Source organism: Equus przewalskii, chromosome 29 (genome assembly GCF_037783145.1).
Source record: "Equus przewalskii isolate Varuska chromosome 29, EquPr2, whole genome shotgun sequence".
Lineage (NCBI taxonomy): Eukaryota > Metazoa > Chordata > Mammalia > Perissodactyla > Equidae > Equus > Equus przewalskii.
In genome coordinates this window covers 22,004,439-22,020,004 of record NC_091859.1, presented here as the reverse complement: position 1 = coordinate 22,020,004, position 15,566 = coordinate 22,004,439, and the positions used below count along the sequence as shown (strand labels likewise).

Sequence of the window (15,566 nt, the reverse complement as noted above, 5' to 3'; positions counted from 1 at the left end):
GAATAAAACATAGGGTCATATCAACACAAAGCTAAGGAAACGACTTGAGTCTGCAGAACTAGTTCTAGGAGTTGGGGTTCCAAATTCATCTTAGTCCCAGTGGCGGTTGGCCTTTCACTTCAGTTTTGATGAGGATGATCCTGGATCCTGTGGTTGGTTAGGACTCCAACCCAGCTGCAGCAATTCCAAGAATCTGCCAGTTAGTTGGCATTCATTTTGGCAAATGTTTTGTCTGCCTGCACTAGGAAGCTTGGACCAATAACCTCTCCTACTTGCACCCTGAGACTGGTCGCCTGCCGATTTCCAACCAGCATGGTCTCCTCTCTACCTCTTCCCTCTCCTACCCCACTAGAACGTTTGACCTGGATGCTGCTATTCCAGAAAGAGACAGGAAGGAGAGGAGGTCATAGATGTACGCTTGGGCTACCATCTTCCCAATCCTGTCAGCATTCTCCTCTACGCTCTGCAGAACTCTCACCCACTGAATACATTAAACGCCTCCACTCCTCGACCTCTTCATAGAATGCTTCCTCTTAGATCTGCCTGCTTTTTATTTTGTTTATGACGTGTTATGAAAAATTTTATGTAGTCAACATTATCATTGATTTCATGGCTTATTCATTGTTTTGATTACTTATATTAGTGCTTTTTTTGACTTGAAACACTGAGTCCCAATGGCTGTCTGCCTAATATTTCACAAACACAACTCTGTTATATTTTATCTGATAGTAAAAATATTTCCTTTTGCTCTTTTTTATTTTTCAAATATTTTTCTTTATTCTAGCCCATTCCAAATAAACTAATCTTATTGGAATTGCATTAAACCAACAAGCTGATTTGAAGATAATAGACATCTTTACAATATTCTATCTGCCCATAGAGTAATGTACTATGTCCATTTATTCAAATCCTTTTTTTATATCTCTTAGTAAAGATGTTTGGTCTTCTTTATATTAGTCTAAGTCCCCTCACAATTCCTGATAAATTTCATAGAAATGGGATAATTTTTCCATTATACTTTCCAGTTGATATATGAAAACTATTCATTTGGCATCTAGCCATCCTGTGGAATTTGATCATTAGTTCTGATAGTTTTCAGTTAATTAACTTGTCAAGTTAAAAAAATTATTTGCAAATATCAATCATTTTTATCTCCACTTTCAGATTACTTCACTGTGGAATTCATTTGACAAACATTTTTGAGATCCTATCGTGTGATAATCACATAAACCCTAATCCTAATTTCTATTCTTTATTTTTAATTGAGGTAATAATGGTTTATAACATTGTGAAATTTCAGGTGTACATTATTTATGAGTTTTTGTATAGACTGCATCATACTCACCACCAATAGTCTAATTTTCATCCGTCACCATATACATTTACTCCTTTTGTCCAATATCCCACCCCCTCCCCCTCTGGTAACCACTAATTGTTCTCTTTGTCCATGTGTTTATCTTCCACATATGAGTGAAATTATGTGGTGTTTGTCTTTCTCTGTCTGGCTTATTTCACTTAACAGAATACCCTCAAGGTCCATCCATGTTGTTGCAAAAGGGATGGTTTTGCCTTTTTTATGGCTGAGTATATTCCATTGTATATATATATACCACATCTTTTTTATCTAGTCATCAGTTGATGGGCACTGGGTTGCTTCCACATCTTGGCTATTGTGAGTAATGCTGCAATAAACATAGGTGTGCACAAATCTTTTGAATTGTTGATTTCAAGTTCTTTGCACAAATACCCAGTAGCAGGACAGCTGGATCATATGGTATTTTTATTTTTAATTTTTCGAGAAAACTCTGTACTGTTTTCCATACTCTTTTTTTCTTGGTGAGTCTGGCTAAGGGTTTGTCAATTTTTTTATCTTCTCAAAGAACCAGCTCCTAGTTTCACTGATCCTTTCTACTGTTTTTTCAGTCTCTATGCATTTATTTCTGCTCTAATTTATATTATTCTCTCCTGCTGACTTTGGGCTTTGTTTGTTTTTTCTTTTCTAGTCTGTTAAGTGTACTTTAAGATTACTTATTTGAGACTTTTCTTTTTGTTGAGATGGGCCTGAATTGCTATGAATTTCCCTCTTAGAACTGCTTTTGCTGTAGCCCATAGAGTTGGTATGCTGTACATTCATTTTCATTTGTCTCCAGGTATTTTTAAATTTCTTCATTGATCCAATGGTTGTTCGGTAGCATGCTGTTTACTCTCCACATATTTGTCACTTTCCCAGCTTTTTTCTTGTAGCTGATTTCTAGTTTCAAATCACTGTGGTTGGAAAAGATGCTTGACATGATTTCAATCTTCTTAAATTTCTTGAGCCTTGCCTTGTTTCCCAACATATGGTCTGTCTTTGAGAATGTTCCATGTGCAGTTGAGAAGAATGTGTATGCTGTTGTTTTTGGATGGAATGCTCTAAGTCCATCTGATCAAGTGTTTCATTTAAATCCACTATTTCCTTGTTGACTTTCTGTCTGGATGATCTATCCATTGATGTAAGTGGGGTGTTGAGGTGCCCTACTATTACTGCATTGTTGTTAATTTCTCCCTTTAGGTCTGTTAACAGTTGTTTTATATACTTTGGTGCTCCTGTGTTAGGTGCTTACATATTCATAAGTGTTATGTCCTCTCGGTGGAAAGTCCCTTTTATGATTATATACTGTCCCTCTTTCTCTCTCATTTTCTTTTTTATCTTGAAGTCTGCATTGTCTAAATATAGCAACGCCTGCTTTCTTTTGTTTGCCATTTGCTCGGAGTATCATCTTTCATCCTCTCACTCTGAGCCTGTGTTTGTCTTTAGAGCTGAGATGTGTTTCCTGGAGGCAGCATATTGTTGGGTCTTGTTTTTTAATCTGTCCAACCACTCTGTGTCTTTTGATTGGAGAATTCAACTCATTTACATGTAGAGTGATTATTGATATATAAGGGCTTAATACTGCCATTTTTATCTCTTGTTTTCTGGTTGTTCTATATTTCCATTGTTTCTCTTCCTTTGTATTTCTGACTGACACTTCATTTTGGAGGTTTTCTGTGGAGGTTTTCTCAGTTCTTTCTTTTTTTATGAATTGTGGTTCTGCTCTGATTTTTTTTCTAGTGGTTACATTAAGGTTTGTATAAAAGATCTCATAGATAAGAGAATCCATTTTCTGATAGCCTCTTATCTGCATTAGCCTAAGCAGGTTCCATCCCTTTCATTTTCCCCGAGTTATTGTTACTACAAATTATTCTGTTTTGCCTTTGAGTTTGTGACTAAGTTGAAGTGTTTATAGTTTCTTTTGATGCTTTCCTTCTCTTTGTCTTTTAAGTTATGGTTAAGTATTTGCTTACCTGTTCTAAAAGAGAGCTGTAGTTTTCTGATTTTGTCTGTCTATTTATATCCTTGCTCAAAACTTTTTGAGATCTTTGCCTTTTTGTTTCAGATGTGAAGGCATCCTTAATCATTTCTTATAGGAGAAGTCTAGTGGTGATGAACTCCCTCAGTTTTTGTTTATCTGGGAGAGCTTTTATTTCTCCATTGTATATGAAGGATAGTTTCACTGGATAGAGTATTCTTGGCTGAAAGATTTTGTCTTTCAGTACTTTGAATATATCATTCCATCCTCTCCTAGCCTGTAAGGTTTCTGCTGAGAAATCTGCTGAAAGCCTGATAGGGGTTCCTTTGTAGGTTATTTTCTTCTGGGTTGCTGCCCTTAATATTTTTCCTTTGTCATTGACTTGTGCCAGTTTTACTATTATATGTCTTAGAGAAGGTCTTTTAACATTGATGTAATTAGGAGTTCTATTGTCTTTGTGTGTTTGTAACTCCAGTTCTTTCCCCAGGCTTGGGAAATTCTCAGGTATTATTCTCTGAACAAGCTCTCTGCTCCTTTCTTCCTCTGAAATACCTATCATCCTTATGTTACTTTTCCTAATTGAGTCAGATATTTCTCAAAGATTGCCTTCATTTTTAAAAAACTCTTAGTTCTCTCTCCTCTTTCACCTAAAGCAATTCTATATTTCTATCCTCTAAATCACTAATTCTTTCCTCCACAGAATCAGCTCTATTTTTTAAGGATTCTAGATTATTTTTTATTTCATTAATTGTGCTTTTCACTACAAGAGTTTCTGCTTGGTTTTTTTATAGTTTCAATCTCTTTGATACAGCATTCCTTCTTCTCATTAATTTTATTCCTGAGCTCACTGAACTGTCTTTCTGAGTTTTCTTATAACTCATTGAGTTTCTTTACGATAGCTATTTTGAATTCTCTGTGATTTGGATTGTAAATTTCTGTGACTTCAGGGTTTATTTCTGGAGAATTCTCATTCTCCTTCTGCTCTGAATTGCTGTAGTTTTTCATGGTGTTTGATGAACTAATCTTTTGCTAGGGAATTGTGGTAGCATTAGGTTGTAGATGCCACCTGCTACAGCTGGGGGGAAGCAGGAGCTGTGTTTCTGATCCTACCTTGTCTGCTGGAAGTTTTGGGTGCTTGCCCCAGCCAGGAAAGCATTCTCCTGGGTGTGTAGATCTTCTGCTGCCTCTTCTTATGGTCACACTGGCTGCTGTGCTTGGTGGGAAGGCCTTACTCACAGGGTCCAATCCTAGGCCACTCCTTGGGGCTGCAGAGGCACTGTGGGCTCTGCCACCAGATGGGAAAGTGATCACACGAGGGTTCAGGGCTGCCACTGCCTGCTCCCACAGTCATACAGAGATGTGCTCCCATCTTCAGGGCTGCAGTGGTACTATGGTCATTCATGCCAACTGGGAAATCATTCACCCAGGTATGTAGATCCTCCACTGCCTTTTCTTACAGGCACAACTGCCACTGTGCTTGATAGGAAGGGCTTTCTCAAGGGGCCTGAGCCTAGGGCCACTCCTTGGGACCACAGAAGCACTGTGGGCTCTCCCACTGCATAAGAAAGTGATCACATGGGGGCTCAGAGCTGCCATCGCCTGTTCCCACAGTCATCCCAAGGTGTGCTCCCACTCTTGGAGCTGCAGTGGTACTATGGGCACTACTGCCAGCCAGGAAAGTGGTCACATGTGTGCACAGGGCTGTCTAGGGGGGCAGAGGAGTGCTCACCTATCTCTACCACCTCCCTGGGGGCAGTCCATCCGCCTTCAGATGTATAGCTGCATGGGTCTTTCAGGCATCCCATTGTGCTGTGTGGTATCCTCCATTGATCAATGAATGACCATTTAGTTGTAGTGCAAAGGAGGAGAGATAAAAGGAACAGCCATGTTCCTGATGTCATTCCAAGGGTTCTAATTTCTATTTCTTATATTAATTACTGGCAAGAACTTTCAGAAAAATGTTAGATGACAGAAGCAATAATAGCTTTCCTGGTTGTAGAGCTCATTTTAACAGAAAATATTCTTCTAATCTTAATTTGCCAGGAATGGTTGTTGAATTTCAGCACATGACTTTTTAGTATCTATTAAAGGCTCCTGTGACTACTGGTGATGACTATACTTACAAATTTCCTACTATATTTATATTGAGAATAAAATCTACATTTTCACTGCTGAACTTATAAGCTAGTATTTTGTTTTGAATTTTTGTTTCTTATGCTGCTAAATAAGATTGATTCATAATTTTCCATTTTTTATTCTCTTTTTATAAAACTGTGATCAGAGCCTGTTGTGATAAATTTACTAAGAAAATGTATACCCATGTTCTGAAATAGCTTTATGTAAAACAAAAATGATCTGTTCCTGTAAAATATGAAAGAACTAGCCTAAAAAAAATTGAGCTATCCAAATTTTTTTACTGCTTCAATAAGTTCTTATAATTAAAATTTTTCCAGACTATCATCACTTTAGATTTTCAAATTTAATCACATTAAATTTTATATACTGTTATCTAATATTTGTTAAAACATTTCTAAATTTATGATTATTTTCTCTTTGGATTACTTGTACTGGACTTTTTCTCATTATGCTGGCCAGAAATTTATCTAATTTATTTGTATCTTCAAAGAACTAGCTCTAGCAGTTATCAATTGGGCTATTCTAGAATCAACTTATAATTGATTTTCATTTTTTAATTTTTATTTTCTTCTTTCTGCTTTCTTAGATTTATTTTGTCATTTTTCTAACTTCTTGAGTTCAGTAAAAGTTCAGCTAGTTTTATTTTTCTTGTTTAGTAATGGGAGCTTCTAAAGCTAAGAATTTGTCTCTAACTGCTGCTTTGAGTACATTTGCTATGAGAGTTTCTCATCATTATTTTCAAAAAGCTCTATACTTCTAGTTAGGTTTCTGTTTAGATCCAATAATTATATATGCCAGTAATTTATTTTGTTTTCAAATTTCAGTTTTATTGTACTGTAAGAGAATGTGGTCTTTACAAATTTTAGTGTGAGTGATCTATTGAGCTTTATTTTACAGATTAAATATTACCTTTTTTTAATTTAAAGAGTGTTTCAAAATGTGTTTAGCTCAATTGGCTATAAATATTAAATTAATTGTATTAATTACATTATGTACATTTTCTATGTCCTTGTTATTTCTGTCTTTTTTAAAGTCATGTTAAACTCTTTCAATATTGTTATGTTTCTGTCAAATTAGCCTTTTCTTTTGAACAGTTATTGCCATATACTTTGACTCTTTGTAACATAGAAAATGAAAGTTCATGAAATATCTTCATTGTGATTTATAAGAGTTACAGGTAGAATCACCCACTTTGAATGTGAAATGGTGGCATTAAAAAATAAGTAATGAAGAGATTATTCTTTAAATGTGACCAGGACAATTGATAAACTGGGAAAAATAACCTAAAGTTTAATCTAAATCCCCATGCCAAAATTAATTCCATGTAGATTAAAACATTAAATATAAATCATGAAACCATAAAATTGAAAGAAAATACAGCTGCATATTTGTCTGTTGCAGTATGAGAAACATTTTGTACAAAAGTATGTTAAGCATATGAATGTAAAAAGAAAATAGATATTACTATCAAAGTAGAAATCACGGTATTGTGTTTGCCTCTTGTCTATGTTCCTTGACTTGGAGAAGAGCATCCTAAAACATCTGCTCAGCCTTGAAAATTGGAATCATTACCTTTGTTTTGAACCCACTTATATTGCTCAATCTCCAACCTCAGGTGCTTTATTATATCACTGGTCAATGCTTCTAAGACTCTTACTCTGTCTTCTTCTTTCAGAATATCTATTATCCTTAGACTGGACCTCCACGGTCAGCCCTCCAAATGTCACTGCACACTGAAAGTGTCTTCTGATTTTCTTTGGTATTAAGAATATTATTTACAGCTTCTAAACATCTAATTTTGGCTATTTTTTAATTTAATGGAACTTTCTAATTCTAACCAATTCTCTTATTACCATGGCCTGCTTCATTTAATAGAAGCAAATTCCTCTTTTCTTTTTTGAAAATATAAAGCACGTATATTCCAAGCACTTGTTCTAATAAAGGAAGTGCCTATTTTAGGAAGAATATTTTCCTGTACGTTTTTATGAGAATGTTTCTCTTCTGCTGCCTTTTTTAAAATAGACCTCATGTTATTGATGTTTCCTATTACTAAAATGAGATAGAGCTATGCCCAGTGGTGAAAGTAAAGCCTAGTTATTGGGGCAGAAGTTGGATTCCTTCAGCCTCTCTCATAACTGCCATAAGACACTACAATTTTCTCTGGGGGCAAAGAGAATTATTCAGGCTTGCAGAACAAGAGATAGCTTTAAGTTTTACTACTTCTATTTAAAGAACTCCCCCTTAACATATACAAATGCAAATCCCAAGAAGTGTCTGCTCGCTACTATAGGGGAATTAGAAAAGCATGGTAAATAACCAAAACTGGACCAAAAACCCTGTGTGAGGGGAGCTGATGGCCTGGAGATGCCATTATCCATCCTAACTCAATAGCAAAAGGCCTAATCTAGTTCTTCCTAGAAATATGAACATGCTCTATTCTTATTCTTTAGTTCCATTGTATAAATATTTCTACGTTTAGTTATTTATTTGTTTAGACGCATAGACACAAATCCTCACTCTCTCCCAGGTGACTACTGCACCTGTATATACACCACCCTCTTTTTCACGCACTTTACATATCTTAAAGTGACAATGTTGTTAAATTAAAAAAATCAAAATTGTTAATATTAATAAAATAGATATTATGAGTACCTTTTCAAGAAGTCATGGATAGGATTTGTTATCTCCACCATAAGGTGAAATTTTTCATCATTCATACATTTTAGCATAATTTGTGTAAAGAATTCCAGGAATCTAGGTCTCTGCTTAAATTTCATAACTGTGAAAACAAAGAAGTTCATATATAGTTACCAATATACCAAGTTATTGGTGCTGAAACGTTACCATTGCTAAAAGTCATTTTGTTCCAACAGGCAAGTTTACTAACCTGCTTTTTAGATTTCTCACTTTTAAAAAAATATATGAGTAAATATGGTGAGAACTATTATTTTTCTAAGATCAAATTTATCCTTTATGGTCTATATTTCATTATTTTCCAAATATCTCAGTGTTAAGAAAGAGTTCATAAACATTGTCTCTACTGTATACCTAACTAGTTGGGGAAAATATTGTTGACAATTATCAAAATAAGTAGTCATCCTAATTTTTATTATATTTTATTCTGAGCCAAGCAATAATGTTGTTCTTTCTTCATAGCTGAACTTAAAGATCACTAACACATTTTTTAATTCCCTTGTTTTTTGTAAGCTTCATAATAACACCATTTATTATCAAAAACAAGCAACCATCAAGATTCTGTCTTTCCAGATTTTAAATCAGGTACTTATTTAATTTGAAGAGACCTCTTTATCAGGTCTCTTTCATTACTTGACGATCAAGATTCTGCACTACTCTGAATGAGTAAGAACCTAAAATCTTCTGCCTAGAAGGGTGAAATCTTTAAGCAGAAAAACAACAACAGAATCCCCGGAATAAATGATCTTCCACAGTAAGTCAAGTAAACAGCATGTATGCATTTAGGCCACCTACCTTCTCTCACAGCACCTTTGACTGACCAATTTAAAACTATAGGGTAAAGAAATATAGGGTCCTCTGTTCCTGAGAGTTCAGTTGTAACATCTAAGGTTAAAAAAAAAATAATAAGTTGTACGTTCTGCTTAACATCAATAATCAAAACTGAAAATTCTTTGGAAGGGATGAAAAAAGAAAAATTCCCAAGTATTCGTCCTAAATTATGTGACTTAAAATATCAATTAGATCATATTTTGGAGATTAAAACAATCCAATAATCTCAATTATTTTCCTTTCATTTTCTTCTGCTAAAAGCCAAGGAGTCCACCGCCACATAGGTGAAGAATTTCCAAGGCATGAGTCTCTCTTATTCATCAGCTGTCGGGTATCAGCAAACCCCAGACTCAGAAACCTACCAATTATATTAACTCCATTTTTACAAAATTATCTTTAAAACACAGTAAAGTATAGAACACACACACTCAGCCAGGCTGCCTGGGTGCAAACTCTAACCCTGTCGCTTTTTAGTTACGAGACCTTGGGAAGTTACTCAGCTTCTCTGTGCCTCCATTTCCTTATCTTTACAACAGGGAAAATAATAGTACCTTCTTCTTGTGGTTGTTATTTAAGGGTTCTATGGGTTTTAATATGAATAAAACACTTAAAATAGTTCCCGGCAAACAGAAAGTACTGTATAAAACTATTACTTTTATTTTTTTTTTAAAGATTTTATTTTTTCCTTTTTCTCCCCAAAGCCCCCCAGTACATAGTTGTATATTCTTCATTGTGGGTCCTTCTAGTTGTGGCATGTGGGACGCTGCCTCAGCGTGGTCTGATGAGCAGTGCCATGTCCGCGCCCAGGATTCGAACCAACGAAACACTGGGCCGCCTGCAGCAGAGCGCGCGAACTTAACCACTCGGCCACGGGGCCAGCCCCTAAAACTATTATTTTTATTATTGTTTTGTTATTGCATCTACTGTTTAGCTAGCACAATTACATGGTGCTTCTTAGTAAATTGGGGCTTTTTGATAATATGAAAATAAGTAATTCACATTTCTAAAACACTTTACTTCTTAAGGAATTATAATTTTTATATGTAGCCAGATAATTACCACTTCCCCAAAACTAGGTTTACTGATTATGGGAATAATAGAGCATTGGGTTCAAGTCATAAATTCAGCTTGAAACAGACATGGAGCATATAAAAATAGAGTGAGAGATTCCAGTCAGGGATCCTGAAACAATCTGAGCCCCCAGATACATCTGAGGTGCACAGTAAGAGAGGAGAGGGAGGGGTACAAATTCTCCAATACAGTCAGTTCTCCAAAGGCCAAGGGGCAAAAGTGGGGCCTTCTACTTAAGAGAAATTTAGGTCCCATTGTTCTTCCAGATTTGAAGTACCTGTTTTTAAAAAATGTGATAATACCTATCATCACCAGAAATTAAATCAATTTCTTAAGCAGATTTCCAAACTCCAAAATTCCACTCGTGTTAATATGAAATTACCATACAGCACAATGACGTAAACTCAAACTAATCTTTCACCTGAGTAGACTGTGGTTCAGATCACTCACACATTAACACCCCTCATGCTACCCCTTTATTTCTCAGTTACATTTTTGCCTTTAGAGCAGGGATTCTCGGTTTTGCACTCCCCTCCCCAACACATTGGCAAAATTTACCTCCCAGTTGGTTGTCACCTGGGGGGATGGTGTGCTATGCATTTATGGACAGAGGCCAGGGATGCTGCTCAACATCCACAACGCCTAGGACAGTGCCCCATCACAAAGAATTATCTGGCCCAAATTGGCAATAGTGTCGAGGTTGAGAAATCCTACTTTGGAATCAGAAGATTTAGACTCAAATCCAAGCCAGATATGTAATCCTAAATAATCACTTAATCTTTATGAGGCACATCTGTAAAAAGCTGTGAGTAATTCCATATTAATAGAGTATTGTTAGGATTAGTGACATAACGGAAAAGCACTGCATATTCCTTAAAGGGTTTACCAAATGGTAATCTCATCTCGGTCCTTTTAACAAACTATTTTCTTATTTTAAAAAATATAATGCTAAACAGAAGCTTATAGAAAGAAAAAAAAAAAAGACTACATTGTTTTGTGAGTTTGAGTAGGTGTGTCTCCAAAATGACCAGCTGTTCATTTATTTTTTCAGGTAATAATATCTGCTGTAGCTTCTTAGCCTTGCAAGACTTCTTAGAAGAGCCCTAGAAACATGGGTTAAATGTTAGAAAGTACTTCAACATGTATCAACAACTGTCATTTCAAATAACATTCCTTAAATTGATGTTTTCATGCTTTCATACTTGGTAGACAAAACTATGATCTGCACAGCTAAACAATATGAGTTAATAATTAACTATTATTATAACAGCTATTGCATTCTTAATAAATGTCAGACACAGTACTAAGTGTTTTCTGGAGGTTGACCAAAAGATTTCTTCTCTTCCCTCTCCCTTCCTCCCAGTAACTTCCAAATCCCTAACCAGCACCCCCAGTACTCTTCTGAAAGCAGCAGAGAGTATGTCTCTAAAAATACTCAAAAGAAAATTCCCAGGCTGCTCTCAGAAACGCATCCCTGTTTGCTTTTTCTTTCTTTTTCCAGAAGGAGCTTCTTTAGAACTAAGCTAATTGCTTTTGCTGCTTTGCCTTTCATTGAAACATAACAGGATCAGAGATCAGTGGATTAAGAACTGGGAGGTCTAGCTCAGGCTCTCCACCATGTTTTCGGCCATCTGAGCCTGAGAACTGACCAGTTAATGTCTCCTGTTCTCCAAAAAAGAAAAAACATCCCCCAAGTCCCTTTAGGCTCAAAGAGACCTTGAGTGGCTATAACAATTTCTGACTCTTATAAATTAGGTATGAGCTTCTCAGTCCAAGGAAAGAGGCAAAGGGCCCTGTCCTACAACTATGTGATGGGACAAGGGGCTGAGTCAAGCCTGGGTGATATAAACGGGCTGGCTGACGGACTCAGAGTGAACAACACTCGGTGAAACAAACTCTCAAATTGCCTCCAGCTTATTCAAAACCTTCTCTAGACAACCCCCTCCCCCCAAAAAGGTATTATGGCTAAAAAATTCATTCAGTAAAATAGTGATGATTTTTAAAGCTTTTTGTGGCAAACAAACACTTACTTGGAAACTCAACATATAATACAGATAGAAATGGAGCTACTCCAGTTGAAACAGGCTTGGGGGTAATAGTCTCTATCCCACCCAGTCACTGAACGGGCTTTAAGCAATTCCTAGTGCACCTTGGAAAGCTGATCAACTAAGCAACATTTCAAAATTTGATCTACAAAAACATATAACTGCATAGTTTCAAGGAAAGGCAATAAAACAGGTTCTAGTAAGACCCACGCTTGGGAGGTAGATATTAAAAAGCAGTCTCAACCATTAGCTGTCTCATAAAGAAGACAATTCAAGTGTCACAATGAGTTTAGGAAATCTACTTTGAACACAGCAAAAAGCTCTGACATGGGGGCTGGCCCCGTGGCCGAGTGGTTAAGTTCGGGCGCCCCACTGCAGGCGGCCCAGTGTTTTGTTGGTTCGAATCCTGGGCGCGGACATGGCACTGCTCATCAAGCCATGCTGAGGCAGCGTCCCACATGCCACAACTAGAAGGACCCACAACGAAGAATATACAACTATGTACTGGGGGGCTTTGGGGAGAAAAAGGAAAAAAAATAAAATCTTTAAAAAAAAAAGCTCTGACATGTTTTCACTACACTCGGTGACCCACACAGAATAATAAATCTTAAATTTAGAAGAGACTTTAGAGAGCTTTTAGTCTGATGTCCAACTGGGTGTAGGAAGCTTTCTATCAACACCTTACTAATGATCAACTAACTAATGATAGGGGACTACTCAGCCTTCTAGCATAGACTCCTTTTCATTTTCTTGACCACAATTAAAAGAAAAAGAAAAAAAGACGCTATTCACTATATATTATTCTTTTATGTAAATATAACAGATTTAAAAATGATCAGTTTTCTTTATTTTTAAAGATTTTACTTTTTTCCTTTTTCTCCCCAAAGCCCTCCCGGTACATACTTGTACATTCTTGTTGTGGGTCCTTCTAGTTGTGGCATGTGGGATGCCGCCTCAGCAGTGCCGAGCGGTGCCAAGCAGTGCCCATCGGTGCCACGTCCGTGCCCAGGATCCGAACCGGCAAAAGCCTGGACCACCAAAGCAGAGCGTGCGAACTTAACCAATCGGCCACGGGGCCGGCCCCTGATCAATTTTTCTAACATGTTTACTAATAATACATGACCCTAAAAAGACTGAACCAAAAAAATGTTCAAAGATGAGAACCAAAAAATAATCACCTCCTCTTGCACTTCTTCTTGGTCAGCAGGCCCAAAAAGAGATTTGCACTTTGAAGTGATGTCCAACATCTTTTTTCCATAATTTATAATCATTACTGCCAGTTCATGTTCCTTCCACAAACGCAGAATCTAAGTAAAAATATTTATTAATTATCTCCGTTGGAAATTCTTGTCTATTTCCAAGTGTCATGCATCATCTTTCATAGATGCATAAATTTCATAAATTCATCTTTCATAAATTCATAAGTCTTACTAATGCTTTGGGTCTAAGAACTCCTCTGTTTTTGTTAAGGAAACTGGAAGTTTACCTCCAGATCATATTTCCTTGAAATTAAAACTGCATGATTCCATTATTTTAAATAAAGAACAAATAACAGGGATCTCATCCATAATGAATCTCCACATCTCTGGGACATGTAGCCATGTACCTTTTGATATAGTAAGTTAACTGTTAAAAAAATATTTCCACTTAAAAGATCCATGTTAAAACAAAAGCATTCTTAAAGGCCACATAACCACTGCCTCTTGCCATGAGTTGCTTTCTATGTGAAATGGCACAAATACTGACCTCATGATGTCTTAGGCGAGCTTTTATATCAGTAACTGATTTATAAGACATTCTGGTTATGGAGTAGCCTAGAGATAAGCTGCTTCTAGAATATTCTCCATGAATCCTAGGGGAAGTAGATACTGTCATCATAAGAAGGGGGAGGGCCTTCTCTGCCACTCACATCCACATTCCTTGTTACTAGTTGTTATTCTTTGGCCTTCTCTAGCCTGGTCCTTTCCTCCCTCGCTAGGGTAACCTTCCACCACTCATCTCCTTGTTCTATAAACTTAGAAAATATTGAGCCAAGTATAAATCCTGATACTCACCGTGATTTCGGAACTTCATACCTTCCTACAGCTGAGGGATTTCTCAGAACAGCTTTCCCGCCTATTTATCCAGCTTTACCTGGTCATTAAAACCCGGGCTCTAGCATCAACTCCAGGAACGCTTCCCTGGCCAGCAATCTGATTTGCACAGACTCTGCTATAGTGAAGGGTCGCATCAAGGGGATACATTCATTGTAAACCCCACAGGGCAATTCTCTAAGCGTATAAATGAGTTTGTATGAATTTGTTATATGTAGATGTATTCTGTTAAGTTGAATAACCTAATATTTAAGATAAGTAACAACTGTTACTTCCTATGCAGGAAAAGATATATTGAGTGGCTGCTTAAAACTAAGACCTCCTAATGCAAGGTGCTATGAACCAGAAATGTTTCTGTGGGACCAGGGCAATGGTGTTCAACTAACGCTGACTGCAGAATAGAATGTGGGGAGGAAAATGGTGAAATAAATTTTGAAAGGGTAGATGTGGTTAGGTCAAGCAGGGCCTTGAATGACAAGCAAAACAGTCCAATCTCATTGTAAGATTGATACTAGAAGGAACAAGTTTTGTTATTAGACAGCAGAAATGAATCAATGCTTGCACTCCATCCAACTTTGCTTTCCGAAATATTTAGGTCCTAGGCTCATAGATAACTGTGCAATCTTTTCCCCTTGTTTTAACATGCCAGCAGAAAATACTAAATGATAAAGAATTGTTCCAATCAAAAGAAAAATAGAGAATCAATTCTACTTAACATACCAAATGGTGAACAGAAATAAAAAGACCATGCCAGATGTTTAGCATAATAATTTTTAAACAATGCAAAAATAATGAAACATTTAAGATGACATGTCTCAGAAGTGGCACTTTATTTGGAATTCTGGCAACTTTTAGAAAAAACACTGCTGCTTAAAGAAGAAAGACTGAGCCATCTGAAAAGATTACCAACTTTCTAAAGAGAACAGAGAAAAGAAATAGAGCCACTTGACTAATTGGGGTTTACATGTCCTAAGAGAAAATCCATCTAAAACTGTGTTTATATCAAATAAATACCTGAGACCTGTAACTCAGGGCTAGTGGAGGGTTCTGGGACTGTTGGTCAGGCTGGAAGAAGCTTCTGAAATGACAGTTCTCAGCCTATCAATTTGGGACAGAACTACCTCTAACAGCAAAATTCTGACATTAATACATACTTTACTTTTTGAAAAATGTCCAGAACACATTCAGGGGCATTTCTACAATAACATCAGTTGGTTCTCAATACGATTCCTCAAAGGGGGAAAAAGGGAATGGAGGCATGCATGGCAAGTGCGGAAACGCAGAGCCAGCCCCAAGCTGCTGGCTGCTACAGGAGAGAAAAATCGCACAAGGCAGAGAGGGGAGGAATGTGAATTCAAGAACTTCAG

General features: G+C 36.8%; 1 protein-coding gene across 12 annotated transcripts in view; it reads right to left on the bottom strand.

Moving 5' to 3' along the window:
- The window catches only part of CFAP54 (cilia and flagella associated protein 54), a 301,390-nt gene that overhangs the window by 178,433 nt on the left and 107,391 nt on the right, over positions 1-15,566 (bottom strand). For all 12 annotated transcript variants that reach the window (XR_011534742.1, XM_008516610.2, XM_070600221.1 and 9 more), the window contains 4 exons: positions 13,285-13,413; positions 11,050-11,164; positions 8,955-9,044; positions 8,118-8,244 (listed from right to left, as the gene is read on the bottom strand). Coding sequence is in view for 11 of the 12 variants with exons in the window: in XM_008516610.2 (XP_008514832.2) it covers positions 8,118-8,244; positions 8,955-9,044; positions 11,050-11,164; positions 13,285-13,413 (461 nt within the window). In the remaining variant the exon portion in view is untranslated. The remainder of the gene's footprint in view (positions 1-8,117; positions 8,245-8,954; positions 9,045-11,049; positions 11,165-13,284; positions 13,414-15,566) is intronic.